Raw genomic sequence first — 13752 nt, forward strand, 5'->3', positions numbered from 1 at the left:
TGCTTCTTTCTTTCTTTCTTTCTTTTTTTCTTTCCTTCCTTTCTTCCTTCTCCCCAATCCCCAGGCCAATGTAACGGTCTGCGGGAATGACCTTGGGAGACGGGAGGAAGAAAAACCACAGAGTAGACACCAGTCAGATAAGAGGCAGCTGAGTCCACAGCAGGAATGTGGGAATGGAAAGTATCTCAGCAGGGTCCCTTCCTGATTTCTTGGATGGTAAAGGTGAAGGGGGAGAGATCTATGTTTCGATTTGCAAGATTTATTTACTAATTTATTTATTTATTTTTCAATTTATCAGGCACCCATCTTACCACAGCGTAAGTTCGGGATTCCGCTATAGTAACAGGGTTTCTTTTACTATAACCTTACACAAAAGATAGGGCTAGTTACTCCCGGGTGCGCCTGGGGCTCTTTGCATGCATCTCCAGTTATGTTAACTTCTCAGTAGCCTTAATCTTTTCTTTCCTCGAAAGAGCCGCGTTTTCCACCCGTTCACTCTGTTGCTCTTTTTCTCCCGTCTTTCCTTCCAATTTTCCCGCAGGCTCCGGGGGCTCCTTCAATCTCTCCAGTTCGGGGGATATGTTCATGGGCCTTCAAGGGCTAAATGGAGACTCCTATTCTACATCACAGGTTAGTTCCCCTCTTCCACCCCCCTCCCTTCCCCCGCTTGGGACTTGCTGCATCCACAGAGAGCATTGCCCAACCCAACCCAGACGCTTTTGAAGTGATAAAAAAAAATCTGTTCTCCTTACTGTTACTTTGACATGACGACATTTGGCCGTTTGGCAAGATTATGATCCTGATAATGAGGAAGAGAAGCAACCTAGAATAAGGAGGTATTTCCTGGCAGTTAGAACAATTAACCAGTGAAACAACTTGCCTCCAAAAGTTGTGAATGCTCCAACACTGGAAGTTTTTAAGATGTTGGAAGACCATTTGTCTGAAGTGGTGTAAGGTTTCCTGCCTAAACAGGGAGTTGGAGTAGAAGACCTCCAAGGTCCCTTCCAACTCTTGTTATTCTATTCTATCTTATCAGGGCTTCAGACTAGACTAGGAAGAGGGAAAAATATCCTCCAGGAACACAGTTTCTGATGACTTGAGAAAACTACATCCAGACATTCATGAAGTTTCGAAGAGTTTGATTTATAGTATAGGCTCTTTTATCTTTCTGGGTTGTTTTTTTTTAAAAACTCACTCTGAGAATCTGGATGCGATTGTAGAATAAGGGATGAAAAAGAAGGTATCAAATCCTAGACCAGGCCAACTCCAAAAAGGCCACAAAATTTCTAGAAGGCCGGCACTCTGACGAATCAGCCATCAACAGACACATAGACATTAACAACATCTACAAACAATGCAAAAGAGACAATCAACCAGCCCAAAAGAGAACGAAAAGAACCAAGCACCTCTCTATCAGTAATCCTCACCCAGATCAGCATAGAATCAACTCCAAGGTTAACTTCAGATCAACAATCAAGTAAGCAATACCCCAATCAAGAAACTGCCAAAGAGCCACCAGTAAATAGCCCAACCAAAGAATCTCTTAACACCCACCTACACAGTACAGGCAAGTCACCAGAATATGAACTGACAGCAAACAGCACTCCTTTACTAGCACTGATGATGCTACCTAGTTAGGGTAATGAGATGTTTGCAGGAAAAACGAGCAAGGTACCAAATGTGGCATTTATTTTTCCTGACAGGCAATAATAATTGCTGAGGGAGATGGGCGATTAAGAAATGCGAAAATGGAAATAAATAAAATAATAGCCTTCTTTATTTATATTTGTTTATTTAATTACGGCCTTCTGAGGTGCTGTTTAGAAAGTTGGAACCAAAATCCTTTTGTTCCTCATTATCAGAGCAAATAGCTTCACTGATTCAGTGTAAGGAGACATTTAGTCAAAGCCATTGGAGAACATGAGGCCTTTCAGATTGTTTTCTATCCTCTAGGTTGGGAGGAGGGTGTTTAATTTTTTTTTTTTAAATTCAGCAAATGTAAGATGTGTGAATTTCGACTCCCAGAATCCTTACATCTTAATGTTAAAGTTGAGGAAAAAGTGCTTTAGGTGACTGATTGCTAATGGAAATTTCACATCATGCAATGCCCTTATCTCACAGCAAACCTATGTAATTAATTGCTGTAATTTTTTAAAAAATTAACTGTTAAAAAAAGTTAGCTTCTTCACCAAGAAATCCTGTTTAGCAAAAGTCCTTTTTCATGTTAATTTAACATATTTACATATCCTGTCTTTTCAAATTGATTATATTTACATGAAACAAACAAACATAAAGACAACCCCACTCACAGTTTGTGGGTTTTTCAGTATTTATAATACACTTTTTTATTCTGCGTTATTTTCATTGTTTGGGTTCTGGTGTTTGTTTGTTTCTTTTGCTTTGTTATTGTGAGCCTCTGAGGTTTTTATATCATAACTAGCTGATAATTCGGCGTTGTCCACATATTTATTTATAGGGGGGACATGTCCGGACCAAACGTAATTTCTAATGTTGGATTTTCCCCCTTACCAGAGGGAGCCCCCTTGTGGAGTACTGTGAAGCCGTTTACCATGGCAACTCCACTGCGCCATTTGAAGGCAGAACAGTAGAAGCCATTTGAAGGCACAACAGCCTCTATTGTAACAGAGCACACACCCTGAGGGATGTTAGTGATGTCTTATCCCCACAGAATTTGTTTTCAGAGAGTAAATCATCTGTGTACCAAATGTGGTTGAAATTGCTAGAGGCATTCCAGAGTTATGCTGGAATACACACACATTTTTACATATGTTATCCTGCTGCTTCATAATTACCATAATGATCCTAACCAACCTAGATTGGATCCTGCATAATCCTAACTGACTCAGATTGGATCTTGCATAATCATAATAATTTATTAAACTTGTAGGCTGTCCGATTCCCAACCAGTCTGGGCAGTTAACAATGAAACAAAGGAATTAAAATGGATAAACAGTTGGCAAGACTGGATGGAATGAAGCCGGGGTCCCCATTGTCCCTTGTCAAAGGCCTGGTGAAATGTTAGATCTTTGCAGCATTTTTGGACAACAGCAGAGTGGGTGGCATCTGGATCTCCGGGGCCTTACATTCCGGAGGATATAAATTTGATAGCAAATGAATATTGTGCATAAACAAATACAACTGAGCCAAAAGTAGCCACGGTTCAAAGCCAATATAAAAATAAAACAATATAACAATGGTCAAAGCCAAAAGGACATATCCTCCCAAGAGAACAAGCTCACCAACATATGGGAGAAAAGCCAAGTTACAGCGCTTTGAGAAGATAAAAAGAATCTAATGTTAAGTTTCTTGGCTGAGGGAACTGGGAAGGACTTTTAAACGACTGTTTCTCTCGCATCACTTTTTTTCTGTCAGTACTATGTACTGTGTTGCATAAAAAGAACAGGGAAAATCTATGGCAAAATACATATATTGTGCCCAGAATTCATAATGGATATTTCTCAGTCTCTCACATCCTCCTCCCAAGCTTGTATTCTTTCTATTTTTTCAGTGGTTCTCAACCTGTGGGTCGGGACCCCTTTGGGGGTCGAATGACCCTTTCACTGGGGTCGCCTAAGACCATCGGAAAACACATATTTTCGATGGTCTTAGGAACCGAGACACCAATTTGATGGTTGGGGGTCACCACAACATGAACTGTATTAAAGGGTCGCGGCATTGGGAAGGTTGAGAACCACTGATCTATTATGTGTTTTTATTTAACTCCTAGGTGGAGTCGATGCGTCACTCCATGGGGCCTGGTGGCTATGGAGACAGTATGGCTGCCAACCAGATGTACAGCCCGCGAGAAATGAGGGTGAGTTTAGGTCAAGAGGTGGATAACTTCTGGTTTATTTGGCCTCAGGCAGCTCCATTTCAGACTGGTTGCTTGGGTATGCTTGTGTAATACAGAGTTCTCCAACCTTTCCAGGTTGGTGGCTCGGAGGGGATGGATGAGGGAAAGATGGTTTTGTGGGAGGGGTGGGCATGCACGAGCACCCATCACTTGCACGAGTGTGGCTGAGAGCACCAGCCACGCTCGTGTGAGTGGGGCCGAGAGTGGCTACGGTGCTCATGAGGCCGCAACACTTGCGTGAGTGGAGCTGAGGGCACCTGTAATGCTTGCGCGAGTGAGGCCCAGAATGCCTGCTACACTCGCACGCTATTGTAAGTTAGTAACATGGTTATAAAACGAATGTCTTCCCCATTGACTTTGCTTATCAGAAGGTCGTAAAAGGGGATCACATGATTTCTGGGCCACTGCAACCGTTGTAAATGTGGAGCCAGTTGCTAATTGTCTGAATTTTGATCACAGGACCATGGGGAGGCTGCAACAATTGTAAGAGTGCTAAACGGTTTTTTTTCAGCACTGTTGTAACGAAACGAAAATTGAGGACTTACCTGTATACACTTTAGAGCAAGGGTCTCCAACCTTGGCAACTTTTAAGACTTGTGGACTTCAACTCCCAGAATTCCTCAGGCGAGCAAAGCTGCCTGAGGAACTCTGGGAGTGGTAATCCACAAGTCTTCAAGTTGCCAAGGTTGGAGACCCCTTCTTTTGAGAAGGAAAATTTACCATCCTTGTTTGTTTTAACTTTCATTAGGCCAATGGAGGCTGGCAGGAAGCAGCCACCCCATCTTCTGTCACCTCCCCAACAGAAGGTCCCGGCAGCGTCCACTCTGACACCTCCAACTGATCGTGCTGTGCTGGCCGTCCCCCCCTTTTCACGTTCGTCCTGATGCCAGGGAAGAGAAAAACGCCAGTTGTGAATGGGCTGGGCAGAGACAGGACTCTTTTCATTGCCTTAGGGGTCACCGCATCACCGTGCCGGGGAAGGGTGGGGAGGGGATCTGATAACCCAGCGATCCTTGGGGCAGATTGCTTCGAGACGCACCCATTGGATAGAAGAGGTCGGCCTTCTGTGATCCTGAGTGACATCTTTGATCACCAAGACCTGACTCTTTTAGCATCCTGGAGGGGACCCAGCACTATTGGGGGGTGGGTGGGAACAGGTGGGGAGGGGGTGCCCCAAACGGCTTATCAATTTGCAGGGGTCAAGGGATAAGCTACTGTGGTGCCTGCAACCAATATCATCGTCTGATGGATCGGTTTCATAAGGTTATACCCGCCCTCCGAAAGATCTGCGATGGCAATGTGGACGGATCTCTTGTAAGAAAAGGAGCAAAGGGCTCGTGTTGGCATCTCTCCGTGATGGGATGATTCCAAAGGAATAGACTGGTGTCTTCCCGTCCAGTTTAACCAGATGAAACCGTGGGCGATTCGGATCCTGTCCTAGACCCAAGATGGCGCTTTCTTCATATGTTGTAATCAAGGATATTCGCTTCTCCTATGGGATATTTCTAAAACAAGCAAACAAGAAGTGCTCTTTCGCTCCTGTCTTGCAAGCGGGGTTGTGTGGAGTCAGAAGGCCACCCTTCTTGGAACGAACCACCCAACATGCCTTTCCGTATCGATGGTTTTCCTGCCTCTGAAGACCTAAAGTTGGAGTTCATCTGTATCGGACAGCAGGCGTTTCTCTGGCAGATCTCCTTAAAGAAAAGATGTGGGAAGCCAAGGTGTCGATGAGTAATGTTGGTAAAAAAGTTAGAGACAGGACTTACCTTTATCCAAAGGTAGTGGTAGGATTCCATTAGAGCAGCGGTGTCCAACCCGCTCTGGAGAGGGGGGAGAACCGGCCCGCTGCTCGTGCAAGTTAAGTGGCACACACAGGTGTGTGCTCCAGCCAGCCACTCCTGTGGCCTGATTCCAAACAAACTGGCCTGCTACCGTAGTAGGCCGCAGCCTGCTACCGTAGTAGGCCGCAGCCTGCTACCGTAGTAGGCCGCAGCCTGCTACCGTAGTAGGCCGCAGCCTGCTACCGTAGTAGGCCGCAGCCTGCTACCGTAGTAGGCCGCAGCCTGCTACCGTAGTAGGCCGCAGCCTGCTACCGTAGTAGGCCGCAGCCTGCTACCGTAGTAGGCCGCAGCCTGCTACCGTAGTAGGCCGCAGCCTGCTACCGTAGTAGGCCGCAGCCTGCTACCGTAGTAGGCCGAAGCCTGCTACCGTAGTAAGCCGCGACCAGCGGGTTGGGGACCCCTGCATTAGAGCAGTTAAAGGTCTTTAGGAAGGAGAACTTGTGTTAAGCACAACATTAGAACAGGGTTTTTCAAACTGTTGAGTGGAACCCTAACATACCACAAGAGTTTGATGGGGTTCCATAAAGTGGGGGGGGGGAGAATAATAACAGAATGACAGAGTTGAAAGGGACCTTGGAGGTCTTCTAGTCCAACCCCCGGCTCAAAACAGGAGATCCTAGACCATTTCAGACAAATGGTTGTCCAATCTCTTCTTTAAAAAGTCCAATGATGGAGCACTCAACGACTTCTGAAGGCAAACCGTTCCACTGATTAATTGTTCTGTCAGGAAATTTCTCCTTGTTTTTAGGTTGGTTCTCTCCTTGATTCATCTCCATCTATTCCTTCTTGTCCTGCCTTCAGGCCCTTTGGAGAATAGCTTGATCCCCTCAGATATTGAAACACTGCTGTCCGTTAAATGTTTGACAATTTGCTGTCACTGGAGCTTTGGCTTTTGATCAGGGTTTCCAGGAATTATTATTTTTTAACTCACCATTTTGTGGCCTGAAAGTATCTGGAAAAAGTCTGCCCTGGAATAATTAGGGGACATCAGCTTGGAGTCTCAGCTTACTATAAATGCTACACCCTGCTAGTAGTGGGAATTTGAATTCCACAGAGATGTACAGGACTTTGGAGTAGAAAAGTGCACCCCAGTGCATATAGGTTTAGGTTTATGGTTTATTAAATTTATAGACCGCCCCCTCTCCCCGCATATAGGCACATGTACAACACCTGTTGGCACTCTCTTAAAGAAGCTGTGTCTTTTCCTGGAATCACATTAGCCCCATGCATCAGGAAAAGAGATATTTAAGTTAGGGAGACAACCGCAAACCCACACCCACTCTGAAGCACTTTGTCACACCCTGTCGGTGTCGCTTGAACTCAAAGCTTGTGTTTTCTTGGGATCGACTGAGTACCATACAATCCTAGGTATTTGTGGAGATCCTCAGTCATTAGGTCATGATTTGTCTCCATGGTGTTTTTTTTCAAAAGGCAACTAGACTGCTAAAAAAACAGAGAGAAAAAGCACCTTCGAGATACATCCCTATGGCAAGACGTGATTCTTTAAAAAGGAAGGCCTAATGTGCTCCTTTTAAGCATATAGTACTGAACTTTTGTAAACGTTTTATTTTCTGTTCTTAACAGAATAGCAGTGTTAGAAGGGACCTTGGAGGCCTTCTAGTCCAACCCCCCCCCCCCCCCGCCTTTCAGGCAGGAAACCCTGTACCATTTCAGACAAATGGTTATCCAATCGTTTCTTAAAAACCTCCAGTGTTGGAGTATTCACAACTTCTGCAGGCAAAGCCGTTCTATAGCTTTGTTTTTCACTGTCAGGAAATTCCTCCTTAGTTCTAGGTTGCTTCTCTCCTTGATTAGTTTCCACCCATTGCATCTTGTCCTCAGGTACTTTGGAGAATAGCTTGACTCCCTCTTCTTTGGGGCAGCCCCTGAGATATTGCAACACTGCCATCATGACACTCCTGGTCCTCCTTTTCATTATCTCTGCTACTTTTCTTTTTTCTTCAACTAATGTCCCATCGGTTCTTACATATCCATATTCTTTTTGCAATTTATTTTTGTTTTCCATTTTTACTATTTTCTGACGTCTGAACTTTGGTTCTGTTCAGTATTCCTGCTCCGTTACCAGAGTAGAGTTTTTCTGCTTGAGCAAACAAAACTCGATCAGCTAGATTCCTGAACTATTATACGTGTTCACTCTGGTGATTGCGTAAATCATAATTTGTGGCAGCTAGCTAGGACTTTTTACATTCCTTTTTCCAAAGGAAAGAAACATGAGAATGTACAAAATGGTGCAATCGATGATTGGGCCTAGTTATGTCAATTGCTGTTTATTTGTTTAGTGTATCCTTAAGAGCTGACAATAGTGGAAGTGCTTAGTGCCAAGATTTTTTGCAATATTATTTTTTCAATAGTATTGGAAGAAAAACAATGGAAGAAGTCTCCAAGCAGGATTGTATTGGCTAAGAGGAGATGTCTTCCCTTTAAAGTATCACAGAAATCACCTTGTATTGGGTGGGAAAAAAACCCATGAATTTATTTTAAAGGGAGAATTTTTGGGATTGCGAGTGGAACCTGGAGGAAAGATCACCTTCCTCACTGCTAGTTTTTAACCAAACTTACACCAAATGAATGGGACATTTATGTAAGTTACGACGTCAAATTCACTTGGGGAATCTTGGCGTTCCTTATAAGGATTATCCGGTAAAAAAAGCCAGTGAAGATAAGAGTTATCCTTTTCTGGTAATCCTCATCTTATGACCACAATTGAGCCCAACCTTTTTCTTGTTAAGCGAGACAGTTAAATTGAATTTTGCCCCCATTTTCCAACTTTTCTTGCCACAGTGAATCGCTACAGTTGTTAAGTTAGCAACACGTCGTTAACTGAGTCTTTCCTATTGACTTTGCTTGTCAGAAGGTCGCAAAAGGGGATCACCTGACCCCGGGACACTGCAACCCGTCATAAATATGAGCCAGTTGCCAAGCGTCCCAATTTTGATCACACGACCATGCTACAGTCATAAGTATGAAAGACGGTCATAAGTTGCCTTTTAACTTTGAGCGGTCACTAAATGAATTGTGTTTAAGTCGAGGACTACCTGTATGGAAAAATGGCCATGACCAAATGGAGTTCTTATCAGCTACAAATTCTAATGGTAAAAATCACACTTTTTTCCAAAAAATTATTGGAATGAAAACAGTGAAATGACTTCCAAGTAGGATAACTATCATGTTGGACTGATCTGATCAGGTAGCTGGATCCAGGGATGGGTTTCAAAACTTTTAGCAAAGTGTCCGGTTGCTGGGTGTGGCCTAGTTGACCTCCTGCACCACGGTGGAGTTTGATCTCCTTGTGCTCCGGAGACTTTCCTCGAGCCTCCAGGAGGGCGAAAACGACCTCCCCAGGCTCCAGAGGCCCTCTGGAGCCGGCCTTCCCAACTTCCGTAGGCCTGTTTTTCGCCCTCCCTGATCCTCCGCACACGCCCTGCACTTACTGAATCCAAAATGGGCTGCGTAGGGACTCCGGGGAGGGGAGGGGTGGGCGGGGCCAGCCAGGAGTGGGATTTGGGAGTTCTCCAAACTGCACAGAATCTTAGCAGGAGGATCTCCCGAACCCCTGCGAACTCCCAGCAGCCCTCCCCTGGCTGGATCTGACCTTTGCAGAAAATTATAGTCCCAAAGCAAAGCATGTGAATTAGATATCAGATTAGTTCCAAGGATGTACACAGGGCAGGAAGCTTTGAGGGCTCACACCGACTCTGTTTGCTCTTGGCCTACTAAGGAGCATTTTGGAGAAGGAAAAAAAGATTTGAACAAACCAGAAGTACAGTTAGTCCTCGATTTACCACCGCTGTAAAACTCAACATTTCCTTTGCAAAGCAGGGCAGTTGCGGTGAGTTCTGCCCAGTTTGGGGACCTTTTTGCCCCCGTTGTTAAGCAAATCACTGCAGTTGTTAAGGGAACCGTGCAGTCGTTAAGCAAGTCTGGCTTCCCCCATTGTGGGGAAGTTACAAATGATGATCCCGTGACCCCAGGTGGGACAATGCAACTGTGATAAATATATGCCAGTTGCCAAACGGCCAAATTTTGATCATGTGACCATGGGCTGCAACAACTGTAAGGGTGAGAAACAGGCCATAAGTCACTTTTTCCAGTGCTTTTGTAACCGGTCACAAAATGAATGGTTGTAAGTCGAGGAATACCCTGTATTCCACCTTCCGACCGTTTTTTCTGGTCTCCTTCCCTTTTTACGCGTGTCATCACCAAGGCAGGACGTAAAATCTTCCAGAGAAACATTGAAGTCTGAATAGGAAGGACTACAGCTCCCATCATGCCCCATGGCTCCTTCTGACAGTAAACAATGGGAGCTGTAGTCCTTTCCTATTTAAAGAACGCCAAGTTGGAAAATATTAAAATACATTTCCATCTCGGCACGGGGCTTAGTTGAGAGGGGTGTTTTCTTTACCGGGATTTGGGGCGGGGCGGGGAGTGTGATTGTGTAAATAGTTTGGTGTTCAAAGTGAATGATCCGTGAGGCAGGAGGGAGGCGGAAAACCACGGCAACCACCACAAACTGGATCGAAACGCGCAAGAGCAGGTGTGGAGAGGTGTACAGTGGCAGACTCGTAGGAGGTTAGACGTTAAAATAGTGGAAAAGGAAGGAAGTAGACCTTTGAAAATCTCAGAAAGGAAACTAAATAGAAAACAGAGGGCAGGAAGATTCAGATTAGACGAGTAAAGCTTGACATGTTATATTGGAAAGGGAGAAACAAGTAATCCAATGGTCAAAACTATGTTTAGAGAATGTTTCTCAACCGTAGCGGCTTTTAAGCGATGTGGACTTCAACTCCCAGAATTCCCCAGCCAGCGAATGCTGGCTGGGGAATTCTGGGAGTTGAAGTCCACATCGCTTAAAAGCCGCTACGGTTGAGAAATATCGGTTGAGAGAGTATAGGAAAAGATTGATGGGCAGGGAAGAGGGAAAAACTTACTAGGGCAGCTTTTCACAACAGGAAGAATCTGTTGGGCAGGAGAAGATGCCAAAACACGACACGACAAGACGATTGGCAAGCGATGGCCAAAGAAAGACTCGGAAGAAAGATCTGCCCTTGGAACGGTGCCAGCACCAAAGGGACACCAAGGAAGGGTGATTGCGACCATTTCACAAGGACGACCCACACAACAAAAGGGACACCTCCGATCCACAGAGACATCCAACCTGCACCCTCCCTCTCAGGCTGGGGAGGGGGGGTTTCCACTCTAGTCAGTCCAATAGCTTTATTACCTCATGGCAAGAGAAACCAATAGAGACTTGGGACAGAGAACGTCTGAACCTGCTACCTCTGTGTACCTGGTGGGGTGGGGCTGCTGGGAGACGCCCCCCCCCCATCTGACCTGCTTCCCCTTGACCATGTGGGGGTGGGGGGACTCATTACCCGACTGGCCATGTGACTTGTCCTGAGTTTTGCTCTAGATTTCCTTTGCTTTTATGATCATTATTATTTTTCTTCTATAAAATTGAAGACACGTTTTGCGCTGGGATTCATTTGGGGGGGGGAATGGGAGGAGGGGAAGAGACTAAGGGGTGGGGTGGAGGGGGCTTAGTCTCTGGCATTGCTCTTTGTACAGGTAGTCCTTAACATACATCCACAATTGAGCCCCACATTTCTCTTGCTAAACAAGACCGTTGAGCATTTTTTCCCCATTTTATGAATTTTCATGCCACAGTTCAAAGTGAATCGCTGCAGTTGTTAAGTCAGTAAGATGGTTATTAAGTGAAACTGACTTCCCCATTGACATTGCTTGTCAAAAGGTCACAAAAGGGAGATCACATAACCCCAGGACACTTCAGCGTCATAAATATGAGTCAGTTGCCAAACCTCTCCGTTTTGATAATGTGACCGCGGGTATGCTGCAACAGTCTTGTGTGGAAGTGTGGAAAACGGTCGCAAGTCACTTTTTTCAGTGTCGTCTTAACTTCGAACAGTCACTAAACGAACTGTAAGTTGAGGACTGCCTGCATCCATGTAGTCCTCAGATTATAACCACAATTGAACCCAGGATTTTCATTGCAAGGCAGTCATTTTATGGACTTTTTGCCACAGTTGTTAAGTGAATCATGTGGTTGGTAAGTGACTCTGGCTTCCCCTATGGACTTGGCTTGTCAGAAGCTGGTTAAGGAAAGTAACAAATGGTGATCACATGAACCCTGGGCAGTGCAACTGTCATAAGTACATGCCAGCCGCCAAGCAACCAAATTTTGATCACGTGACGAGGGGGATGCTGCAGTCGTCGTTAAGTGTGAAAAAGGATCATAAATCATTTGTTCAGTGTCATCGGAACTTTGGATGCTCACTAAACAAATGGCTATAAGTTGAGGATTACCCGTGCTGAAGATTTAAGGTTGCCTGACAGAAATTCTGGATTTCAATTCTCACGGGCCCTTCTAACCAGTGGAGGCAAAGAACTGCAGGAATTGTGGTTTCAAGGATGAAAGTAGCTGGCTGGGGCATTCTGGGAGTTGAACGCCACACGTTTTAAAAGTTGCCTAGGTTGAGAAACACTCGTCTACACAAAGCCCGACTCCCGTGCTTTGGGATCTAAAATAGACCATTAATAGAGTTGGGACAGGAAATGAATGAATCCAGGTAAGAGAGGACTATTTACCAGTTACCTGTGAGCCTGTGCAGTTCTGAGATGTCCACTGTTTTTGTGCCAACTCCAAGGGGAAAATACTGGATGCGTTGAAAACATGGTTGGTGTCACAGTTTCCTTTGGACACAATTCCTCTAAATTGGGTGGGAAACCACAGCCCTTTGCTTACTGGTGGACATCAACTCCCAGAATTCTTGAGCCAGCATGGTTCAGCCTAGCTGGCTCAGGAATTCTGGGAGTTGAAGTCCACAAGTCATGAAAAGGCCACCTACCCGTCCTAAATGTTTGTGACCTAATGACAGCTATTTTGTTTTATATACTGGGAAAGGGTGGGAGTGGGGTGTTACATTAGCTTATACTTTCTCAGCCGTGCTTTTATTTTTAATAGTCTACTGGTGGTTCTGATTTTGAGTGGTGGTAATCCCAGGATCAAAGTTGGTTTGCTGCCACACAGCAGAGAGGAAGGTAAAGGTTCCCCTCGCACATATGAGCTCTAGGAACATGTTAACAAGAAAAAATAGAAAGATGATAAAACTGTAGTATAAACTAAAAATCAAAGAACAACGGCAAGGAAATCAGATTTCAGTAGAAATATTGGTAATATATGGATAGAAATATTGGTAAAACCATCATAAAGGTAAAGGTTCCCCTTGCACATATATGCTAGTCGTTCCCGACTCGAGGGGGCAGTGCTCATCTCCGTTTCTAAGCTGAAGAGCCAGCGCTGTCCAAAGATGTCTCCGTGGTCATGTGGCCGGCAAGACTAAATGCCAAAGGCACATCTGTTACCTTCCCACCAAAGGTGGTCCCTATTTTTCTACTTGCATTTTTACGTGCTTTTTTTGAACTGCTAGGTTGGCAGAAGCTGGGACAAGTAACGGGAGCTCACTCTGTTACGCAGCGCTAGGGATTCAAACCGTCGAGCTGCCGACCTTTCTGATTGACAACCTCAGCGTCTTAACCACTGAGTCACGGTGAGGGGAAGAAACAGTTGAAAAAGAGGAAGCCCCACGCTTAGTGCTTCCTTACGGGCCTTCAAATGGTTAAACAGATAAGAGTAGCAGCTTTAGGGTAAATTAAATGCACGGGCCTATTACTAAGATGTCCAAGTTCGTGGTTTTTTTTTAAGGTGCAGTGATGCCCAGTTTTTCTAAAATTTTAAAAAAATCCAACCACCATGTGCCCTTTGTATTTTAATTCAGAAAACATTACCATGCACCAAGTTGCTATCCTGAGTTTACTTTCTCTGGGGTGGCGAATTTCACAAATCGGCCATTTTACACACACAGGTCCCAAAGATGCTCATTCAAAAGGCAACTGGATTTTTTTCCCACCGGAAGACATTTCACTTCTCATCCAAAGAAGCTTCTTCACCTTTGGGTGCCCCTCATCTGGCCTGTTGGTCACTTGACTGTGATTTAGGAA

The 13752-nt window shown here is 44.9% G+C and overlaps 1 protein-coding gene and 1 long non-coding RNA gene across 3 annotated transcripts in view; both read left to right on the plus strand.

Moving 5' to 3' along the window:
• Positions 1–11204, plus strand: part of PBX2 (PBX homeobox 2) — a 44389-nt gene extending 33185 nt beyond the window's left edge. For both annotated transcript variants that reach the window (XM_081935199.1, XM_081935200.1), the window contains exons 7-11: positions 542–630; positions 3749–3835; positions 4623–5856; positions 6042–6816; positions 6871–11204. In XM_081935199.1, coding sequence (XP_081791325.1) covers positions 542–630; positions 3749–3835; positions 4623–4715 — 269 coding nt within the window. In that variant the 3' untranslated portion in view covers positions 4716–5856; positions 6042–6816; positions 6871–11204. The remainder of the gene's footprint in view (positions 1–541; positions 631–3748; positions 3836–4622; positions 5857–6041; positions 6817–6870) is intronic.
• Positions 1–13752, plus strand: part of LOC309383178 — a 474080-nt gene that overhangs the window by 302318 nt on the left and 158010 nt on the right. The gene's annotated exons all lie outside the window — the stretch shown is intronic.

The sequence above is a fragment of the Natrix helvetica genome (assembly GCF_964273705.1).
Source record: "Natrix helvetica genome assembly, chromosome: 1".
Classification (NCBI taxonomy): Eukaryota; Metazoa; Chordata; class Lepidosauria; order Squamata; family Natricidae; genus Natrix; species Natrix helvetica.